This window comes from Myodes glareolus, chromosome 8 (assembly GCF_982192425.1).
Source record: "Myodes glareolus chromosome 8, mMyoGla1.1, whole genome shotgun sequence".
In the NCBI taxonomy this organism is placed as follows: domain Eukaryota; kingdom Metazoa; phylum Chordata; class Mammalia; order Rodentia; family Cricetidae; genus Myodes; species Myodes glareolus.
In genome coordinates this window covers 54051119-54075335 of record NC_142033.1, presented here as the reverse complement: position 1 = coordinate 54075335, position 24217 = coordinate 54051119, and the positions used below count along the sequence as shown (strand labels likewise).

General features: G+C 46.6%; 1 protein-coding gene across 8 annotated transcripts in view; it reads right to left on the bottom strand.

Moving 5' to 3' along the window:
* The window catches only part of Ccdc149 (coiled-coil domain containing 149), an 89714-nt gene extending 81462 nt beyond the window's left edge, over positions 1 to 8252 (bottom strand). For 4 of the 8 annotated variants that reach the window (XM_085691900.2, XM_085691899.2, XM_048415066.3 and 1 more), the window contains exon 1: positions 8048 to 8249. Coding sequence is in view for 5 of the 8 variants with exons in the window: in XM_085691901.2 (XP_085548027.2) it covers positions 8048 to 8095 (48 nt within the window). In the remaining 3 variants the exon portion in view is untranslated. Of the gene's footprint in view, positions 1 to 8047 lie in introns of all 8 variants that reach the window. The other 4 variants (XM_048415064.3, XM_048415065.3, XM_048415067.3 and 1 more) reach the window with 3 other exon arrangements.
* Between the last annotated feature and the right edge of the window lie 15965 nt (positions 8253 to 24217).

The following is a 24217-nucleotide window of genomic DNA, read 5'->3' as shown; positions in this document are numbered from 1 at the left end:
TGTGCCTCCCGTGAGACTGCCCCATTGATTTTCTGGAGATCTGTAGGCCCCAGATTTGATGGTGTCTCCTTTATTGTTCTTTCAATTGTGCTACTCCAGTCAAGTCTGCAAAACGTCACAAACTCCCAAACTAATATTTTACTGTCTATCTGCAATCTACTGTCTTCTTCCTATGCTAATTGCTATTTGTTACAATTTTTTTACTTCCTGTACCCTTAGTAAACTCACTTACTCAAAACCAGAAATCTGGCTCTCATAGACCTTTCTCCAGAACATGCAAGGCAGCTAAGAGTGTTGATGTTGACAGGAAGGACCACACCGGTGGTAGCTCGCCCTCACCTGTCTCTTCTCGATTCCATTCCCACTGCCTGGCACCGTGCCCAGCAGGTGATTGAAGCTCTGTGACAAGCGAGTTCAATGGAAACAAACTGACCCCAAGGACTTTCTTCAACTTGGACTTTAGCTGAACAAGCATTTGGTGTCTCTCTGTTCAGGCTACATCAGAGCACACCCTGCTGTCTGGCCTCTGAATCCCCTGGTCACCTGATCTGCCCTGGCTATCTAACTGCTATGCGTGCTATTCCCCCAGCCCAGTAGTTTCTGCCCCTCCTTGGACTGCTTCCTAACAGCACAAACACCAGCTCAGGCTCAGACCTATTTCTGCTCATGATATTCTTTGTCCTCTTTAACTAAAGGGAAGAGAGCCTGTTCACATCCCACTTCCTCAACGCCTGCCCCACTGCCCAGCTCATGTACTATTGTACATAGTTCTTTTAGTCAATAAAAACATCATTTAATGGGAATGACTGCTTCAAACCAATAACAGGGCAGGCCTGCCTTCCCATCTCACCTCCATTCCCTGTAGCCACTGCCATTTTTCCCTGTGTGTGTCTGTCACTTTTTTAAGAGGCCAGACATTCTGTCTTTCTGTCCCAGTGAAGGAGAAGCCCAGCAAAACCAAGGTAATAAATAAAGTGATGGCCTTTTCCATTTTAAATGCCTTGCCCTCATGATGTCAAGGCATAAATGGCTCCCGAGTAGCTCCCTCCACCAAGATCTCCCAAAGATAAGAGAGTATAGCCTACATCAAGGGTAGGACGGAATCAGAGTGTGAAGGAGGACTTGGTCTTTAGTGCCTTCGAAGGAATGCTGAGCCTAGCCTAATGAGTGTTGGGAGAGAGGGAGTGAGGGATGGAGAGGGAATGTGCTAATTTATATACAAACCTGTTGGGTTGAAGAATTACAAAGAATAAGGCTACATTTATTATAGTATTTACATGTAATTTACATAGGCAAAACCACCTTTGCAAAGTTTGAAGTTCTATACGCTTTAACAAACTTATAGTTATCCCCATAAACAAAACACAGGATATGTTCATCAAACCAGAAAGTTCCCCCAGGTTCCTCTTTTACACCACTTTAAGGCTCTAACAAACCACAAGGCTTTTCTACCCCCCTACTTCTGACCTTTCAAAGAATTCTTTATTCTCTGGTCTTAGTAACAAACATCACTAGGTATATATTAATGTCCCAACCATCAACTAGACACCCTAAAGAGGTGTGGTGTTTTACACACGTCAACTAAACCTTAGTAAAGGTGTGTTTAGAAGACATAAGACAGGCTAGAGAAAAGGCTCGGTTGATAAGAGCATTTGCTGCATAGCGTGAGGACCTGAGTTCAAATCCTCAGTACCCAAATGAAGAGGCAGCTGTTGCCATGGCACATGCTGTAACCCTAACACTAACCCAGCAAATACAGGGAGGAGCCAAGAAGATCTCTGAGGCTTGCTGGCTCCAGTCTAGTTCTAGGGTCAGCAAGACACCCTGTCTCATGGAAATGTGGCAGATAATGATAGAGCAGAACATTGGTTATCCTCCACCAGCCCCTGTGAACACACACATATACAGAAATACACACACACAGAAACATGCACAGACATACAGAATGAGAGAGAAACACATATAGACACACAGAAACATACATGAACACAGAGAGAGAGAAACACACACACAGACACACGCAGAGAAACACACAGACATATAGACACAGACACACAGAAACACACATAGACACACAGAAAGACACACAGACATGAACACACAGACACACATATACAAACATACACAGAAACACAGAAACACGCATAGACATAGAACCACAGACATACAGACACTCACACACACACAGAAAAACACATAGACACACAGAAACACGCACAGACATGAACACACAGACACACATACACAAACATACACAGAAACACAGAAACACGCATAGACATAGACCCACAGACATACAGACACACACACATGCACAGACACTTTTTCAGAAGGGACAACCACGGTCTGCTCCTCCAGCAATGGAGACTTCGGTGACTCTGCACCCTGTCAGTTCGTCATTAGTTGTTTGCTGTTTTTCCATTCTAATCGGAGTGTTGTGGTTTCTCCCTGTGGTTCCAATTTCCATTTCCCTGGTGACTGATGATGCTGAACATCTGTGCAGGTGCTTACTTGCCATCCCTATCTCATCTTCAGAGCAGCATGTACTTAACTTTGCCCATTTGGAAAATTAGATTGTTTATTTTCTTATTTAGTTATAAGAATTGCTTCTATATTCTAGATATGATATATATATATGCATATATTCTGTGCATACCTTCTCCCAACCTATGGCTTGTTTTGCATTTATCAAACAAGTTTTTCAGAGGCAAATAATTTTTAATTATTAAAATTAAATTTATTTTTAAATAATATTTTAATAATAATATTAATATTTTTATATTATTTTATATTTATTATATATAATAAATAATATTTAATTATTAAAATTCAATTTATCTACCTATTTCTTTGATGATTTTTCTTTCCATGTCTGTAAACACTCTCTACCTTTTAGTTAAATCTTCCCAAATACAAGTTGGGTCTATCTAGATAAAGATTATATTTTCTTTCTATCCTTTCAGTTAGTAGTGGCCATGTAACAATGCTCAAACCAATGGTTTATAATCAGAAGTAATGCAAAAAAAACTTTCCATCCATCCCTCAGTAAAGAAAAGCCCATGGTTTGAACTGCCCCTGCCCTCTCCCTCTTTCCCCTTCCCATGGATTCGGATATAAAGTTAGCAGCATCTTTGTTCAACTACCCAGCTGATGACCAAGCCTTAAATCATGATAGAGCAACAAGATGGAAGGAGCCTGGGTTTCGAATTGATTCACAGAGCCAAGTAAAACCCACTTGTGCTGCAGTCCTATAACATGGAAGACACATTGATGTCTATCTTATTTAAAACACCACATTTAGAGAGTAGGTATCTAGGATTTTAACAGATACATCTATTTTTCTTAGAAGTTCTGTAGATCCAATTTTGTGTTCACCAAAATTGGAGCAGGCTTGTCCCTAAGTTTCTTAATATCTTCAGAGTCTGTCAACACTAAAACTAAGAGTTGGGTCTTCAGCCACAGGCCTGAACTCTAGTGGCTTGGGCTGAGATAGAGACCTACTGTCTTTTGTCTGCCTCACAGTCATTGTATACCACACACCCAAATTAACCAACCAAATTTCAAGCGGTGATTAGGCTAAGACATGATTGTCAGATGGACTGTTTTTAGAGTCACTGAGAAGGTAGGCAGAAGCTCTGCTGTGGGCATATCTGCTTGGGTATTTCCAGGGAGGAGTAATAGATGAAAGAAGACCCACCCTGAATCTGGGCAGAGCCATCCCACACCAGGGGCCTGGGCTGATAGAAGGGGAAGTGAAGGACAAAGCCAGCAAGGGGCCTGAATTCTCCTAGCTCTCCGTTTCTTAACCACCAGTTTGTACACTGCTCTGTTTGACCATGTCTTACTGGCATGATGGACTGAGCCCTCTGAAAGTATGAGCCCAGAATAAACCTTCCTCCGCTAAGTTATCTTTGTCAAGTCATTAGTCACAGATACAGAAGAGTAATGAATACAAGTCACAGGCTGCATGTACGGCTGCGTCTGTGGTTTCTCTAAGGTGGAAAGTGCCCCACATATGGCAATGAAAGACACAATGTCTGCACCTCCCTAAGCACTGAATGTCCAGCTCTGAGCATCAATCATGCCTCTTCCACACACAGAGTGTTTAAGTCAGGTCTTGAGAGAAGGCTGCCACCAATGGTCACACTTTTAAAAATAAGAAATTCAGTCTGATCACTGCAATCACATTTTAAATGAAAACCATATCCAAACCAGTGGAAGAAAACAACTGGAAAACAGTCCTGTGTTTTGAAATATTTGATCACACTGTGAACCCTAAGATTGCATCTTTACTGGAGGAACCTGCTTTTAGGTATGGTATGGCTGAGACCTAAAACATACATTTAATTCTCAAGCTTTCTGCTTAAATGTTGTAAACAGGACTAAATAAAATCAACCATAGGTCAAGAGCAGAGCAAACAACCAGTTGATAAGAAAAACCATAGAGAGTGGGAGGAAATCAGGAGAATGGATAGAGAGACACACAGGAAGTAGAAGGGAGGTACATCCAGTTGGAGAAGTATAGACAGTATAGACAGACAGTATAGGAGAAAACCCTCTTTCTGGGACAACAGCAAAGGAGGGAGCTGCTGGGTGCTTTCTCTGCCTCTTTGAGCTAGCAGGTTTTCACTCCAGCATTTGGCTCTCAAGTCTTTAGGATAAATAGCACCATAGAGACTTAGGTAGAAAGGGGAATGATGTAGGGACCCAGGAGGGACAGACATTAGGACTGCTGCAGAAAAAGATGGTGTTCCCTTATAAAGTTCATTTGGCCCTGATCCGTAAATCTCTTGGTAATGCCACCAGCCATATTTCCTTGAATTCTACTTGACTAGGTACCAGGCTCAATCCATGCACAGGGAACTCTGATGGAGCTTATTTAAGTGGACAGACAGTTTCCAGGGCAGCTGAGATTTCAAAAGAGGCAGTCCTGGGGCCATATCTCTCAACACACATCTCTCAGCACTTAGAAGCAGCAGGTGGATTTGTCTCCTGTGTCCAGTGTAACAAACTGACACCAAATGGGATGTGAAAAAAAAACAAAAACTTACTCTCCCAGTCAGGGAGGCCAGATATCCAGAGTCAGTATGCCAGTGGGCACTCCTTGGCTGTGGCTGCACCCCTCTATCCTCTGGCAGTTGTCACAAGCTTTTTCTCTGTGTCTGTCTTCCTAGAGCCTTTTCCCCATGTCTCTGTGTCTTGAGAGCCCCTCTTTCACTCCTTTCTAAAATACAGACACTAATTATAGGATTAAGTGTTCACCCTAAATGTAAGATGATCTCATGGCAAGGATCTCAACTTTACAATATCTACAAAGGCCTGTTGTGGAATAATCTTTTTGTACACTGTGAAGATGTGTCTCTGCCTAAGGTGTCTTCTGATTGATTTAATAAAGAGCTGAATAGTCAATAGCTAGACAGGAGAGAATAGGCAGGACTTCCGTGGAGACAGAGGAACACAGGAAGAATCTAAGGCATGCAGAATTTTGCCAGCAAGATGGAGAAGGAATCAGATATACGGCATGGAGAAGAGGTAATGAGCCACGTGGCAGAACGTAGATTAGTATAAATGGGTTAATTTAAGTTATAAGAGCTATTTGGGAATAAGCCTAGGCTTAGGCAAGTATTCATAATTAATAAGAAATCTCCTTGTCATTATTTGGGAGATGGCAATACAAAGAAAGACTGACTCCAAAGACCCTAATTCCAAATTCCAAACATAAGAACAACTACAGGGAGTTAAAACTCATATATATCTATGCTGTTCAGGCACTACACTAATGTGGTACTTCCATCCACTGAAGTAGATTGGAGACCCAGAAATTTGCACTTTCATGAGCATCCAAAGGGGCTCTGATCTGTAGGCCTTATTTTGAGAAAGCTGATGCATTTATTATCAAAGATGGACTAGGTATGGCTCCTGTCTTAGGAGACATATCATTTAATGAGAGATGTAGACAGATTATATACAGCACTGCTTCATAATGCCAAGCAAGGACCCAGGGCAAGATGTACCAGGGTTCACATCACATTCCCTCTAGTTACAAGCTGTAAGACTTAGCGCATGTTCCTTGGCTGGCCTCAGCCCTGATTTCCATACTGCTTAAGAAGTGATTCCTACATATGCTGTTGTGGAATGAGGCTCAGATAGCTAAGGGAAATATGGCTTCCTGCGCAATGACTGACATGCCGGGCAAAGTCAAGAGACATCCGTTACTCCTGGGGCAGAAGGCGAGTTCTGCTCATGCTCACCCTTTAGGTCTGTAACACACATCTGTGCAAAGCAAATTCCACTCTTCTACAGCATATGGCCCGTGATGACTATGAATGGAGCCACAAAATTATGAACTTACTTAAAACATGAAAAGTTTCCACAATTTTTGTGTAACTCGATTGCGTGATTCTTATATGTTATAATATTAACAAGACGAAGTTCATTTTGGGATGGATGAGGCAACTTTTAAAATACCTAGCTCATGATCTGCGGGCTTATTCAATGAGTGTTTATCAACCACCTGTATATGGAGCTCAAAAGACAGACATTGGAAAACCAATTGAAAAACACAGTCCAGCTAGGAAACCATGGCCATTCAATGTGGTCAATACACCTGCCAATGGGAGGCACCCTTAGGGGACACCTGGGATTGAGCACTTGATTACTTCCTTTGTTTATTGAGTGGCTTTCTTCCCAAGCTACACCAATAAACCTCATGTGCTCTTTGAAGGCAGGAAGGAGTTTCTGAGGAGTCTTCTGAATGGGTGACCACTGAATTCTAGTGCATCTAACTTCTTGTTTGTTGTTTATTTATTGGGGGGGGGGGATAGAATCTTGTGTAGAGCCTTGAACTCCTGATCCTGCTGCCTCTACCTCTACCAAGTGCTAGGATCACAGGTGTGTATCCCATGGCTGGCGAGGGTGCTTGACCTCCAATAAGCACTCTCAACAAACATCTACTAGAACGGGGAATAGTGTACCTTCTCAGTCAGAGCCCAGCACTGGATTTCCATGGAGTACCCCTTCCAGACTCCTTTATTCTATAGATGATTCTCGACGGGCCCAGAGGCAAGATTCCCAGGGGATCTACCCTTGATATAAAGCCTAACAGACGGAGGAGACAGAGATGGACTGAGACATAACGTATCATCCTTCGGGAGGTTCCAGTGTAGACCAAGGCTAAACAAAGTAAAACTAGAGCACAGACCCTAGACGGTGGAGCTCTACACACACTTGGCATTAAGTGGTTAGATAACTGGAGGACCCGTCCACACAGGTGGTGGTGGTGAGTGGTAGCTTGCTTGGGAAAGAGAGACATTACTATCCCTCTCCCTCTCACCTGGAGAAGCCAGCAGCCTGAGGCAGGGGTACGGGGGCGGGGGCGGAAACGGGGGGTGGGGAATGATGCCAAACTCTGGGTGGATTAAAGAGGAGACAGACCAAGAGTGTTAAAGTTCACTCCTGGCAATGTTTCTGGCACGCTCGCCAGGGAGGATGTGGTGTTGTCTATTTCCACAGGTCAAATCACTTCTGCACCTGTCTCATTCCTTTGAGAAATGAATGAACCACTTCACACACAGGAGGCGCAGGAAACAGGAGCGGAGAGAATGGAGAAGTGAACGCAGGAACCAGCCGTTGCAAGGACGCCAAACTCATCCACCCAAACCACTGTTCCAAGTCATACCACCTGGCCCAGTTGTTACCCAAGGGCCCGGATTGTCCCCCAGGCGTCACTTTTCCAGCACCGAGAATCATCCAATCACTTGCCTCCAAAACAGTGGTGACTAGGCTGGCAGGTGGGGCTTGTCTTTCCCCTCCCGGATCCCAGGGCTGCTTATTCTCTCCAATCCTAGGCCAAACCCTGGTGGGTTAAAGGCCCCTCCCCAGAGCCTGGCACCAGATGGCGCGGGAGACCGCGGCGCCCCCGCAGGCCCGAAAGTGCGGGATGGACCGCGCACCTGCAGGTCCTGCGGGGTCACCTGGTACCCGGCTTCTCGGGGGTTACAGACCCGCTGCAGCCGCTCCGGAGGCCGGCCCGGAACCCCGGCCTCACCTCGCTCACCAGCCCCTGCCAGTCGCTCTCGGTCCGATCGCCGTCCATGTTCCCTCCTGCGTGTGCGGGCCGGCTGCACAGACGCCTCCCTTCTCCTTCTCCGGCTCCTGCTGCCGCCGCCACCCCGACCAGCGCAGCCGGGAGAGGGCTGGGCACCACCGAGCCTCCGCGCCGCCGCCGCCCGCGCGGCTGCCTCCACGTCAGCCTCCGCGGAGGAAGGGGAGGAGGAGCCGGGCCCCAACCACTGCCCTGTTACAGTCCGGGACCAGCGTCCGCTGCGGCGCCTTGGGGACCCCAGGTCGCCAGCCCGGTCTCTTAGGGAAGGGAGCTGGCCTGTAAACCCGCACACAATCCTAGACCCCATCATTCCCAGGCCTGCAGTGAAGGGAAGGAGGTTGGCGAACAGCTGGGTGTCACCCCAACCCTGAGAAGCCAAACTCCCCCATCCAGCCATACCCTGCCAGGTCAGGCCTCCACCATTGGAATCGAAGCGCCTTCAAGAAAGGGCCTTTCCTTTCCGTGGATGGTTTGAAACAATTTCTGCACGCATTAGGTGTTCTACATATTTTTGTTGAACACATGAGTCCCTCCATACTGTACACAGATAACTTTTTTTAAAGCGACCAATATTTACTCTTTTTTTTAAAAAAAAAAAGTATCAGATGTCATATTTAGGACGCAAAGCAAAAATCGGAAAACAAAACTTTAAATTCTGAATAGGACCAAAAAAGTTCAATGGTGGGACTTGGCAGGAGTCGAGAGAGGTGTTCAAGATTGTGCCATCCAGGGTTCTATGTAGAAGAGGAGGCAGAAAGATTTTAAGAGTCAGAGATGGTGGACGACTTCAATTAAACAGCATTTTGCAAGCGCAGCAGCAGGGCTGATGTCGGTATGAGCTCCCAAAACCCGCACAAGCTCGAGACGGATAAGCGAGCACTGGGAAGAAAAGTGGCCACAGAGTCCCATACCCCCCCCCCCCCCCCAACCAGGAAGCTGTTTGCAATTGATAGCTACTGGGAAAAGAAAAATCGGTTTTCTTAAGCAGAGTGACATTTCAGCCACACTCCAGGGCAGGCCCCACGTTCAGGAGCAGCTGACCAATGCAAACAGAACTCCATGATTTTTTTAAAAATGCTTTTGCTTGTTTATTTTTGTTGTTGTTGTTTTGTTTTGTTTTTAAGGGAAAGAGCACGAAGTTTGGGGGGGCATGGATAGAAGGAGTCTGAAGGACTTGGGGAAGAGAAAAGATCTAATCTTAATATATTGTATGAAATTCTCAAAAAATAAGAAAATTTTTACAAAGATAATTCCATTAAACTTTCATGAGAGGGAAGACTAGAAGTAAGCTGCAGACAGCAGGGAACCTCGGGTGGATGCTCTGTGACCCCCTCGTATTTGCCAACAGAAAGCTCTCCTTACTGGGGAAACACAGCTTGTACAAATGAGTGGGAGGCCTGAGAAGTTGTAAATCCATCTGACAACTGCAGAAACCTCACAGTGTATTTATTTACATGTCCGTTCCTATTGCTAGTGGCTCACTCCAGTGCTGTTACCCCCGTTTATCAGGAAGAGAACTGAGTTCTCACATCTGGAGCAGTAAGTGGCTTTTGTTCCCAGTGTATGGTAAACCTAAAGATGAACTATCATGCCTGAGAATGGGAGACCCTAAGCTAGGTTCTTGACTTTTTTTCCCCTGACATAGTATATTGTTTCCAAGATGGTGGCCTTTCTGTCTCTTCCATTATCTCTCATTCTGCGCTCAGTCATCGGACGGGCTTGGCCCAAGCCACGTTTGCCATTGTTTTATAATAATCAAGTCACTAAGCACCGTTGGGTTGGGCCTTCGTTTCGTTTAGTACTCCTGGGAACCTGTGAGTGCCTCCATGAAAACAAGTCCAGAACGACTTAATGGTCGTCACGTGACTCCCTGGACCATCCAGCCACCAACCAACCAGCGCCTGTGTGAGGTCCCCATCTGACACAGGGGCACGGGTGAGCCCAACTAAAATGGCAGTAGGGCTACCTTCTGAGCCTTGCCCAGGCTGATGACCCACAGACTCGTGCGGTAAACAAGCAGGGCTTCCTCCCGTGTGTTTGGGGCTGATCTGCTATAGAGCAGCAGATGACTGGTCTGGAGGACGGTAGTGCTATTGATGAAGAAAGCCTGGATGGCTCAGTTCTCTCCCTATCAGCCCTTACCGGAGTATCTGTGCCTGACCTCACAGCCTATTGAGTTCTCATCCACGAAAGCTTCTACGATATACTGACGGGGAAGGGGCTATGAGAAGAAGCCTGCCTGTGAGCTCTTTGGTTTTGTGCCTGAACTTGTCCTGAGAAGGCTGAAGAGCACTGCAGCCCACGATCTCTGTCCTGGTGGTTTGCAAGCTAACGCTCTAGAGAACAGGACAAAAGAAAAGAGGGGGAGGGAGAGGAAATGGACAAAATCTGCTAAGCCTTCTAATCTTCTCTCCATTCTACCTCACCTAGGCTCATTCTCTTTGCAATCCGAGAAGGTGGAAAGAGGTCATCCCTCAATAGAACCGCTAGGGTTAATTAACTCGGTGCCAAGCACTTACTCCAAACAGCCTGTCTCTTACCTGAAAAGCAAGGTACTGTCTGCCAATATATTGCCCTCTGGCAAACCATCTGCTTCTGTTCTGACCTGTCGGTGAAATAGACTGTAGGGAGGGTGGGCAGATCTGGGCCATCTGCCGTGCTCCCTGCTGGACTTCAGGTGGGGAAGCCCCTTCTGGATACCTGGTTTAGCTGAGTCGTTCAGCTCCGCGGCTGCATGGAGCCATGCCTGATATTTTAGGCGGCAGGATGGGTGATCAATGAACTGCTAAGAGCCAAGATGCCTACATTTGGAAACCATGGACTTTTAAGGCGACGCCCTATGATTTGCTTTCTTTCCCTGCAATAACAGGCAGCGATCAAAGTATTTAAAGGAAAAACTGGGGAGGAAATCAAAATGTGTCAGGCTTTGCCCCCTTCCCAGCAGGCTGAGAAACCTTCCACGAAGTTGAAAAACCCCACCCTGAGCTGCTTGGGGTCTCCTGGAGATGTCCTGTGCCTGCTCCCACCGGCTGCTTCAGTAAGATGTGATAGAATCACACAGCAAGGCAGTGGAGCTGCGAGCCATTCGTTTTATCTCTTTTCATCTATGCAGCCTGACATTGAGTAATAATAATAATTAAACCCAGTTTAAGCTTTTAGGCACCTATACCAGAAGGCCTCTAGACACCTCATCAACAGCTGCCCCGGCTGGTGCAAACAAAGCTAATTATATTGTGGTTAACGGTTTTCAAAGAAAAAAAAATAAAAATAAAACTACTTACAAGTGTCCTCACCTTGGACAAAAGCAATCCACTAAATGTCCTACCCAGTGCTGGTACATGGTGCCAGTTTAAAACAGGTGACCTTCTGTTCAATGTGCCACCCGGGCACAAAATAGGGAAGCACTGGCTTTAGCTTCTGGTTTTGCATCCCCTTCGCTTTCTAAAGGGTATCTCTCGAGACCCAATTTCTTCGTAAGTATTCATAGCCCCAAGACCAATTTTATGGATTTATTTTTATACACCTAAGGTAGCAGGAGTGCTTAGATGCCTTTGAAGGATGTTTCTCACTTGTCAGAGTCTGAGAAGGATTTAGATGTGGAAACTCCAGAATAGTTCAATCTCAGGAATTACACCACTACATACTAACAAAAACAAAACCAACCAAACAAACAAACAAACAAAAGATCCTGGGGAGAGTGGGAATGAAAGACCATTCCAGTTGACTGTCAGAATGAGCTATCTGCTGAGAAGATCATCTGGGCTGGTTCTCACCCCCACCCCACCCCCACCAACCCCACCCAATCCCAACAGCTTCAGACACATGGGAAAAACACCCAGAGTTTTTGATACTTCCACAGTATTGTCGGTTTGGATTGTGGCCACCCATGCGAAAAATGTCAGAGTTCTCATTAAATGAAAGGAGATTTGATCACCTGGAGAGAGATTTGGGGGCCCTCCCCTTCTGAGCTATCGAGGCACTAGTCAGGGCTAGTTCTTCCCCCTTATCACTGCCTTTCTCCTGCCTGAATTAAGAAATCAAGCTTAAATTTGATTTAAGGGGGGAAAAATGATTCTTAATGGTTGTGGCTTATGACGGGAGAGGGATGCACGTGCCCATGTGTTTAATTGGCTCTACATAACTTAAAGACTGCACATATCTCTTGTTGGTAAAGAAAGGCTCCTTTTGACCCGCCCTACCAGGGGCCTCCATGGGCTGGCTGCTCATGAGTTTAGTTGGAGACAGAGACCTAATCGGTCTTTTATGTTCCTTGCAAGGGCTTCCTGAAGAGCCTTGAGACCTGAGATCCCCTGGGCCACTGGCCTCAGTTCTGTGGAAAAACAAGGCTCTGTCGCTTCCACTGCTTAGGGACACTCCGTGAGAGATCTCATTCATCATTTCCCTGCAAAGGGCCAGGCAGCAGAGGGGTAGATGAGGAATTCAGGCCGCTTCCTCATTCTCAGCATGCTGTGTGTGTTAGCCGGTGGAGTTCCTGGGGTGTCCCTGCCACCTCCTCTAAACCCTCCCTGCCCAGCAGCAATCATGCACGCTCACGATCCGCCTCCAGCCCGGCTGGCTGCCAATCAGCCCGGCCACGGGGGGTGGAAGGAAGTTCCACTTCCCGCTGAACCGCGCAGAGGTGCTCCGAGCCACTGAGTGAGGCTGATGACCGCCTGGCAGGCTCCGGGACGCAATTGTCACCCGGAGCAGTCGCACGCCTGGGCTGATTGGCTTGGGCGTTGCGGGAGGCAGTGGCGGGGAGAGGAGGAGGTGGTGGAAGGGGGAGGTTGAGAGAAGGGGGCTGAGATGCCAGGGCGCTAAGGGAAGAACTGGGAAAAGTGCTGGAGGGGGCGAGGGACCCAGGAAAGGGCGGGGCCAACGCGTCTGATGAGAGTCCAGAAAGTAAAGAAAACCTCAGGAGGAGAGTCAAAAACCTCGGGCGTCAGGAAAAATTCAACCCTAAGTCCTGTGGGAAATGGAGAGGGCCCCAGCCATAGAAGGAGTTAAACGGAAAAGTCAAACAAAGTCACTTGACGCTCAGATCACTCAAATATGTTATACTTATTGATGATGTGTTTCATCTATTCTGCGGGGTCTGGGGGCCATGATTCAGCACAAATTTGATGTAAATTTATGGAAATAGAAATGCAGAGAGGCTGCAAGCTCCAGGCTGCCGGCGGGTTGGCTGCGTGGCCCTCAGCGAGGGGAGGTGACTGCTCTCTGTACTTGGGGAGCTGAAAATAGAACCGTATGGCTTGGGGACCGCTGGCCTTTCCTGCAGGCCAGCAACAGGACTGACCCTGCCGCTCTGGAAAACTTAGGGGAAAAAAAGTTTAAAAGCTGATGACTGTCCAAAATAGGATCACCTCCATTGGCCTCCTGTCTCAGTTCTGACTGAGGGTGGGGGAGCGATTTACACCCAGTGGTTATGAACAGGCTTGTGTGAATAGGTAGGGGGGAGGAAGAGAATTGCCATTCTCAAGAACCTACTGTGTGCAGAGAATTAGCTACTGAAGTGACAGGCATATTTTTCCTTCTGCGCAGTGGGAGAATCATTTGACAGAGAGGGTGAAAGGTGGTATTCCATAGAATTGTCTGGAGCTCGTAAAAGGTTTACTGCCCATTAGGCTGTCCTTTATAACCGCAGATGGGAGATTTCTGTCCCCCACCCTTCATAGCAGGCCATGACACTTGTCTATTAATGTGGCTCTCCCAAGTAAATAGCAGTCTCTTTGGCCTGGCTGTAGCCGAGCATTGCCAGCAAGCTTTCACAGTCTAGGAATTGCTTCTCTGGGCCAGACCTTGCTTTGTAGTTTGCAATTCAATCGAAATAGTAGAATCAACACATCAAGGGTAGGCAAAAATCTCAGAATGCTTACCCAGTATAGATGAGCCTCAGGTGTCATCCCCAGGTCTGCCAATAAATAAATAATAAATTAAATAAATAAATAAACAAACAAAAACAAAAAAAAAACTCCAAGATGCAGCCACAGACCAGGTCAAAGGGCATCATTTTTTCCGCCATTCCTTACTGTTTAAAATATATTTGTTTTTATTTTATGTGTTGGAGTGTGTGCCTGCACATATGTAAGTGCTTTGTGTGATGCCTTGTCCCTGTGGAGGCCAAAGGGGATGCTGCATTCCCAGGAACTGGAGTCAGTAAGCCATTATGTGGTTGCTGGGAACCAAACCCTGGTCCTGACTTCTTAACCTCTAAGCCAGTGTTTGTCAACCTGTGTGGGTGGTGACCATTGGAAGACATCTTTCTGATGGTCTTAGGAACTGAAATACGGCTCAGTAGCAAAATTACAGTTATGACATAGCGAGGAAAATAATGTTATAGTTGGGGGTCAGGTCAGCTTGACATGAGGAGCTGAATTAAAGGGTCACAGCATGAGGAAGGATGAGAGGCACTCTTCTGAGTCATCCCTCCAGCCCCCCTCATTTCAGCACTGACCCTACCTTCCGCCAAAGCTACATTTGTTTCTGAGTGCACAGGGAAGACCTTCTGGGAGCTTTAGTGTCCAGGGTTGGTCTGTCTGGATGTAGACAAGGAGGGGGTTATCTCAAGTCCAAGAGTGTGGCTTGTGGGGATGGTAAGGCAGATGTTTAATAGATTGAGTATGATCCCATCACGTTTGGAACATGTGTGAAGTAAAAACTGTCAGTCGTTGGTGACATTTCAGATAGTGCTTCAAGCTCATTGGGTCAAGTTTCTTTGGTTGCCTAGTAGAACGAAAATGGCAGGCATGGCCAGTGAAGATGATTGCCAGCTTGTCCTCTTCTCTGACATCGTAGCAAATGTCTTATCTCAGAGGAGGAAGCGCTTATGTGAACTCTCTGTGTCTCACATAGCACAGCGGTTGCCACTTACTAAGCCCCTTTCTTCCCAGGAGATAGAAAAAACCCACATTAACACGATGCGCTGTCTGGTTTTCATGTCAACCTGGCACAGGCTATAGTGATCTGGGAAAAGAACCTCAACTGAGAAAATTCCTTCAGCAGATTGCCCTGTGGATCATTTTCTTGATTAAAGATTGAAGTGGGTGGGCCTATTGCACAGGTGACAGTGCAGATCCTAGATGGGTGGTCCTAGATGGTATAAGAAAGCAGACTGAGCAAGCAAGCCATGAGGAGCAAGCCAGTAAACAGCACTCCTTCATGACCCATGGCCTCTGTATCAGCTCCTGCCTTGAGGTCTCTGCCCTGACTTCCCTGGAAAATGGACCGCAAACTGAAATAAAATATCCCCACCACCACCACCAGGTTATTTTTGGTCAGGGTATTTATCACAGCAATGGAAAGCTAGCCAAGGCAGCTGATACAAGAGCCTTAGTGGTGTCTCCTTTGACAAACAGGGCCATTAATTCATTCAAATGGGGGTTTCTTGAGCAGGTCTTAGGTGCTAGCATCCAGTGCTGTAACCTCGAACCTCTCAGAAGGTAGCAGGTAGATCTCCAGCAATGTAACACTGGAGCTCTGAGTAAGGCGTGGACGCTGCAGATACATGACGTACAATCAATATGATACAGGTGAAAATAGGGGAGGGACACTCAGTGAGTAAACGTGTCTGTCTTGTGAGTGTGAGGACCTGAATTCAGTCCCCAGATCCGTATTAAAAAATATTTCTTTAAACATATAATTTAAAAATGATTGGGGGCCTACAGAGATGGCTTAGCAGGTAAAACCACTTCCCTTCCTTCCACAGGATCTGAGCTCAGGTCTCAGCCTTCCCACCAAACAGCTGAAAACCACCTGGGACTCCAGGTCCAGCAGATCCAACTCCATCTCCTGGCATCTGTGAGGATCCACACACGAATAGCGCGCACGTGCGCGCGCGCGCAAACACACACACACACACACACACACACACACACACGAAATTTTTTAAAAAGTCTGTATGATGGTGCATGTATGTATTCCAGTTCTGGGGATGAGATCCCTGGGGCTTACTGGCAAGCACCAGATGCATGAGAGACCCTGTCTTAGAAAAATAAAGAGTGTGGTTCCTCAGGAACAAGAGTTGAGATCATCCTCTGGCCTCCACGTGTGTGGACACACACACTCCTGCATTTGCACACACACACACATGAACACTCATGCACACATTTTTAAAGGAGTACATGTTATGCTGGCTGGATGTCTATGTTTCTAGACTCTGGAGAAAACAATGTTTAAAAGCAGAAAACCAGGACCATTTAAAGATAAAGGGAAGGGAAGACCGAAGACTGTGGAGACACAGCAAGCGTGAGTTAGGAAAATCTATTCACCAAACCCTGAAACATTTGCGAAGAAGCGAGCAATGACCCCTGTGAAAGAGGTGAAGTAGTAGCAAGACAAAGAGTAAAACAAGCAGACACCAGTGCGCTGGACAGTGAGATGAGGAGACTGGACAGCGTAGGCTCTCTGTGTTCAACCTCCTCATTTCTACAGTGGGTAGGTTGAACCAAATGATCTGGAAATCCTAAGGTTCGCTGGTATTAAGTTTACAGTTGAGTAGGACTCTATATAAAGCCCAGTGAAGGTGCTGTAGCTGTTCTCCAAAGAAAGATTCTAGAACCTCCACAGACTTACCTTTTTTTTAATGTTGCTGTGATAAGAAGCCATGGTCAAGGTGTCTTGGTTACTGTTCTATCGCTGTGAAGAGACACCATGACCATGGCAACTCTTATAAAGAAAAGCATTTGGCTGGGGACTTACTATGGTTTTAGAGGGTTAATCTATTATCATCATTGTGGGAAGCAGACAGGCATGGCGCTGGGGCAGTAGCTGAGAGCTTTACATCCTGATCCACAGGCAGAGAAAAAAGAGTGACATTGAGGCCTGGCGTGGGCTTTTGAAACCTCAAAACCCCAATGCCATATCTCCTCCAACAAAGTCACACCTCTTAATCTTTCCCAAACAGTCCCACCAGCTGGGGACTAAGCATTCAAAGATCGGAACCTACGGAGAGAAGTGGCATTCCCCTTCAGACTACCCCCAGCAACTCATAGAAGAAAGAATTCATTGGGGCTTATGGTTCCAGAAAGGTAAGAGCCCATCGCCTCCTGGAGGGGAAGCGTGGAAGCCAGCAGGCATGGTGGATGGAGCAGCAACTGAGAGCTCACATCTTAAACCACAAACCAGAAGCAGAAAGACTGAACTGGGACGGTACTTGGCCTTGAAACCTCAAAGCCTGCCTGAGTTTTTACAAGCACTTGGCAGGTGTCACCTCATTGAACCTTCATAAAACAATGTCATTGTAGACAATGATCCCAGGCCTCATATTCAGCATAGCAACATCCTAGTTGCTATGATCAGATACCTGAAATAATTTATGGAAATAAAGACCTGCATTGGCTCAGAGTTTGAGAGGTCCATGGTCAGTTGGCTCTACTGTTTCTAAACTGTGGTGAGACAGGGCATCCTGTCAGGATGAGACTCTTATTTGCTAAGCTGCTCCCACATTTGTGGTAGGAAGCAAAGAGTTAGAGGGAGGGAACCAGAATGAGATAGAACTCAGAAGAAGCACCCCTCCCCCCAAAACCTACTACCCCCAACTAGGTGGGCCTCTAGACATTTCCATCCCTTCCCAATAATATCATCAAGTTATAAATCTACCCATGGATAAATCCATGTTGAAGAGAGAGACATTGTGATCCAGTTACCGGCTCACGATTGGAACCACCCACTGGGACCCAAGCTTTTAGGATGTGAACGCTGTGAGTGACACTTCCTATCCAAACTACAAAGGTAGGTATCCTGGTTAGTTTTACAGAAACTTGACACTAGCTAGAATCATCAGAGGGGAAGGAGAGAACCTCCCATGGGGCATTTACTTAATTAGTGATTAATGTGGGTGGGCTCTGCTCATTGTTGGGGGTAGTCCTGGGTTCTGTAAGAAAGTAGGCTGAGGAAGCCATGGGGAGCAAGCCAGAGGTTCCTACCCTGTTTGAGTCCCTGCCCTAACTCCCTTCAGTGGTGAGCAGTGATGTGGAAGTGGAAGTGGAAGTCAAATAAGCCCTCTTCTCCCCAGGTTGTCTCACGGTGTTTCATCACAGCAATAGTAACCCTAACTGAGACAGTAGGTTCAAGTCTGGAAGGCTATGTTGGCTGGAGAAATATCAAAAGCACTTCCATAGATGTTAGGAAATAACAGTTGGTTCACTACCCTTTAAAAAGCCCCTCCCCTTCGTTCCTGTCTCTGGTGAGCACCTCGGCCCAGGGGACACCCAAGTGGGCACTCCCCAGGGCTCCCTTTCCTAAGAACTCTCTATAGTTCTCCATAAGCGCCTCCTTCCCCATGTGTCTCCATGTCCTGAGTCACCAGAGCCCTGAGGAGGGAGAAAGGGCCATGGTGCAGGTGGTGCTTGGACCACAGGAAGTCGATGCTTGGTGGGAGTCTTACAACCCAGCACCCGTGCTGGTCCTCAGGAACTACGGCAATAAATGTGACCCTGTGGGGATAGAGGCTTCTGCCAGGCACCCGTGGATTGTTGAAGATTTGGTGTCCTATCTGCATTCAGAAGAGGTGAGCAAGGATTTTAAAGAGACTTAGGTGACTCCGCCGGCGGCACACAGCTGGTGAGAAGTGTGTCTGTGCACCTCACCATTGTACCAAGCCAGTATGTTAATTCCTTGGGGATGGTGTGACCCTAAGCTGGATTTATTTATTTATTTATTTATTCATTTCCAGACAGGGTTTCTCTGTAGCTTTGGAGCCTGCCCTGGAACTAGCTCCTGTAGACCAGGCTGGCCTCGAACTCACAGAGATCCACCTGCCTCTGCCTCCTGAGTGCTGGGATTAAAGGTGTGCATCACCACCGCCCGGCTAGCTGGGTGGCTTTAACAGACAGTTTGACCATCCTTCAGTTCTAGATGCATGAAGTTCAAAGTGTTGACTAGGTCAGTTCAGAGGCCTCTTTCATAACTTATTATCTATCTCTACTCTGTCTTTCCGCATCATCCTGTGTCTAAATTTCCCTCTTTTCTAGGGATGCTGGTCATATTATACTGGTGCCCACCTGTTCTAGAATGACTTCATTTTAACTAATTACATCAACAATGACCTGATTGATGAAGAAGGTCACTTTGGAGTACCAAGTGTCAAGATGATTCAGCATATGAATTGAGAAGGGTGTCACAACCCATAAAGCCTGCTGCATTTTCAGTGTGACGTCTTCCTGTCTTTCTACGGCTGTTGCATCCTGTTGAACACTTAGTCATCCACAGGGCTTGCCCTTGACCTCAGCCGGAAGACGCCCTAATGGGAACCTGTACAGTATTTATTTGTCCTCACCCCGTGCAACGCAGGTACCAACCCCTTCTGACACCCGATTGGAGGCTGTGACATGGGCATTTTTGGTCTAGTTTGCTGTTTTGTTTTGTTTTTCATGCCTCTCTGATGTCTTCAAGCTCACTGCTGGTCCTACAATCAGTAGCTGGCCCATCATGCTCACTGCTCACAATCAGTAGCTGGCCCATGGCTTGGCCTTCCTCGCTGGACTCATTCACTGGATTGCAGCTTGCGAGACCCTGAGTTGCCGCACACATCTGAAGAGTCCCTTCCTAGCTCCAAGGAGCCACCGTAAAGTTTCTCTCTGCCAAGCACTGGGAGGACTCTATCTCCAGAACTTGCCCCTCACCAGGTCTCAGGCTCCACTCTGTGTCTGTGACGGAACCATCTGCTTTCCCGCACTCCTTTGAAATGCAGTCACCTTGGTCTTAGATGCAGCGTCCTCAGACTTGAAAACTCATTGGACCAAAAATGTCTACAACTTATTTTTTTTCCCTTAGATTTTCTTTTTGTATTGATTTTCCATTTTTAGCACAAGATTGATCACCAGCAAAACACCAATTTACATACAGATTCTGCTAAACTCAGCACCCTACATCCTTGGAACTTTTTCGTCCATAAACCAATTTTTTAAAGAGAGCGCTTCTATTATGAGAAGCATCTCTAGGGACAATCAGGGCTCCAGGGAACAGACCCAGGGGCACATCTAGGTGAGAGCCCAACTGACTTGTAGGTATGGTAAGTCAGGAGCCAGGAATGCACGTGGGCAGGCTAACATGTTACTTAGCTCAATGGCTAACTGACATCATGAACTGACAAACTTTGGTCAGTTATCTTAGAAGGTCAGAAGGTGGTGGTACACCCTTAATCCCAGTACTTGGGAGGCAGAGGCAGGTGGATCTCTATAAATTCAAAGCCAGCCTGGTCTACAGAGTGAGTTCCAGCTAGGGCTACACAGAGAAACCCTGTCTCAAAAAACCAGAGAAGGAAAGAGAGAGAGAGACAGAAAGAGGAGAGAGAGAGAGAGACAGAGAGAGAGAGAGAGACAGAGACAGAGAGAGAGAGAGAGAGAGGAAGAGGAAGAGGAGGAGGAAGGTCATTTGATGGCGCCTCTCAAACACTTTGTTAGCATCTATTCTGAGACAGACTGCCATGCACCGCACCCCGTGTCGGCGCTCTGTGCACTAGAACCCAGTTCGCGAGCTTCGGCAAGGGGCTAGAGGTTGAGAATACACGTGCAGAGATAAACCAACATACGCAGAGACAGACCGACACACAGACCTCCAAACGCTGGTTCAGAAAGCCCTCTTTATTAACACCATGTAGGCTTAAATACACTGCAGCCAATGGCCAACAGGTGGTAGTCCCATCCTCTGATCCTCTAAACTAGGCACAGTTTCTAGTGACTTTAATTAGAAGGTTCTAGGAGGGAAGAGCAGCTGAAGGCCAGGACTCATTAATCCCAACAACAGACATTGTTTAGACCCTGGGGATAGGAGAGGGCCCAAGAATCCCAAGCATGTCTCGGAGATAGCTACAGAACAGTGGGGAAGCACATTTCAAACAACCGTGAAAATAATTGCTTAACCATCCAAGTGGTAAATCCAAGTGGTAAAAAGCATAGAGAGTTGTTATGACAATGTATAATGTAGATAATTTAAGTTATTAAGAGGAAGACCCAAGGATATGTAAAGGTTAGCCAGCAAGAAGCTGGGCTGCGGGGAGGCACAACCAGGACAGACAAGAGGTGGGAATAAGAGGATTGGGTGAAAATGCGTGTGACCAGAGGACAGAGAGTAGGGAAGGAAGTGGCAACAGACTGGGTGGGAGGGGGACCAGGGCCTAAGCCAGGATCAGGACATTGGAATCTACCACACAGGCCCCAGAAGCCTATGAACAGTGTATTGGAATTGAAATCAGACCCCAATACAAAAAGACCCAAATCTACAGTGGTTTGAGCAAAAGAATTTAATTCATATGTGAGGTTGCTGTGTAGAGCCACACGGAGAGGGCAAAAGAAGGACTCAGTTTAACAGATTTAGTCTATGTAGGCTTGCAGGCCTGGCGTTAAGCGTGGAAAAGACAGAGCTTTCCTATGAGGCCAGTCCCAATCGCCAAATCTTCCCACTGAGTCTCCAAGGATCATGGAGCCAAGCATGCCCGCCCTCCTGTGCCCTTGATGGATTCTTGATTATAGAATATATGACCACAGTAAGGTGTTCCACACCATGGGGTCTGAGCTGGCTTGTGCAGCAACAGAACTGAATCCCTGGATGTGGATTTGACTTAGTATTTGTCAGAGCAGAGTTGTTCTAACAGGCTTCCTTCACAACCACAAAGTCTCAGAAATCTGATCTCATCACATTAGGGCTCAAACGCCTTTGGATCAGACAGGTGCTGTGGCCATTGATGCAAATATGTCTTTTTATCATGATCACAAGGCCATCCTAGACAGCATATTTCCCAGGCGCCTTTGCAATGGTTTAAGGCCATGGGACCAAGTTCACAAAGTGTCATGAAGGCCCAAGAATGACAATACCAGTAAAACTGCAGAAGTTGCATCTCCTCCACATTGGGGGAATTATGACTCAGTCAGAAACTTACCTTGATTCCAACTTTTGTTGGGAAGAGTGTCAAGGTGATTTCTCAAAGGAGCTTGCAGATGGAAGAATTATTACAGTCATCTGAGCAGAATACTTTCTGCCCAAGAGTTGCACACACTGGCCACAATACCCATCACACATGCAAACTGAGTCCCTTTATCTCCAAAGACACATAGCATTTTGTCCTGTAACTGGACCAGGTACAAGTCCAGACCCTCATCCTTTAAACATTGTTCGAGTGTAGATGAGGCTCCTCAAGGACATTTAAAAAAAATTAACATCCTTAAGTATCATTGTTTTGTCCCTAACATTCATAGCTGAGAGATATGTTTTGTCCCCTGTACCAGCATCATACACTAGAGTGTCTAGATGCTCTAGACAACTGCTACCAACGCTCTCAAACACAGGGACAAGAGAAGGCATCCGAGGTGTCTAGAGTGGAACTCTGTCCTGTTCTCTGGGCATCTCCTTTGCAGTTGTTGGTCTGCCCTTTGAGCTACCATTCTTTCCCCATGAAACATGGCCTATGCACACAGTGGACTGGACTTTTCAGTTAGTTTTTTGCCCTTCCAAGTTCAGGGGTCAAAAAGCTCCAAAAATATTGATTTTTATTTCTGAATCCCTCTATGTCAAAGCTGACATATTCCTTGTAAAAAAAAAAATACAGGAATTTTGTTTTGTTTTATTTTTTTCAGCTTATTTATTTATTTATTAAAAATTTCCACTTCCTTCCCTCCTGTCATTTCCCGTTCACTCTTCCCCCTCCCCTTCCCCTCCCTCTCCAGTCCTAAGAGCTGTCAGGGTGCCCTGCTCTGTGGGAAGTCCTAGGCCCTCCCCCCTCCATCCAGGTCTAGGAAGGTGTACACCCAAACAGACTAGGCTCCCCAAAAGCCAGTACATGCAGTAGAATCAAAATCCAGTGCCATTATCATTGGCTTCTCAGTCAGCCCTCATTGTCAGCCACATTCAGAGAGTCCAGTCTGATCACATGCTCATCTGGCGATGGATGGAGATAGAGACAGAGAACCACATTGGAGCACTGGACTGAGCTCCCAAGGTCCAGATGAAGAGCAGAAGGAGGGAGAACATGAGCAAGGAAGTCAGGACTGCGAGGGGGTGCGTCCACCCACAGAGAAGGTGGGGCTGTTCTATTGGGAGCTCACTGGGACGGTTTTGTTTTATTTTGTTTACTATGTATCAGTATAGAGTCAGCTTTGCAACCACATCTGGGCACAGTTTTGGGAGAATCCCTCCTCTGTCCTGGGCCTTTGTCAACAGCATGGAGGGGCAAGGTCCACAAGACTCTCTGATGACCCACTGCATAAAGAAGAAAATCAACAAGATGCACTAAAGATGTGCAGGATTTGGTTAACCTGGAAGGTAGATGGTGGAGCCTGCATCCTTCTGAGAGCCAAAGAAGGACAAGGGCTCATACAACTTTTCCTGAGTCCTGTCATGGACTCATTTCTAAGCTTTGGATCCTTTCCGGCCTTGGTATACTGTAGTGGACTCTTGCTCTGGCCTCTACATGTGTGTGGGACAGTGGTCTTTTATCCTGTCACTTGTGTTATTTTTAATAAACTCTGATTGGCCAGTAGCCAGGCAGGAAGTATAGGCAGAGCAACCAAGCAGGAAGTAGAGGTGGGGCAATGAGAACAGGAGAATTCTGGGAAGAGGAAAGATGCAGTCTGCGGTTGTCACCCAGACGTAGAAGACACAGATGAGAATGCCTCGCTGATGAAAGGTACCAAGCCATGTGGCTAACGCAGACAAGAATTATGGGTTGAGATGTAAGAATTAATTACTAAGAAGCCTGAGCTAATAGATCAACCAGTTTATAATTAATGTAGGCCTCTGTGTGTTTATTTGGGACTAAATGGATGTGGGACCTGGTGGGACAGAAACCTCTGTCCACACACATGTCACATGGAAAACTAAGAAGTCATTCTTTATCTCACTCCTCTCATATTGTTTTAGGCAGCTGGAAGCTGGGAAGCACCCTCAACCCTCTGCCTGGATGTCAAGTTCGGTGGATAATATCTAATACATTCTCACAGAAGCAGCTTTGTCGTCAGAACAATGCCCCTTTTGTCAGTCTGATCTTATTTTCCTGTTTCCCTTGAACCTGCAACGGTATTGTTGAGACACACCCTCTTACCTCTCCTCTTCTCACAGTGTCGGCCTTGGATCCCAAAGTCAAGGATCCCTACTTCAGTGTGCAGTGATAATCACCCC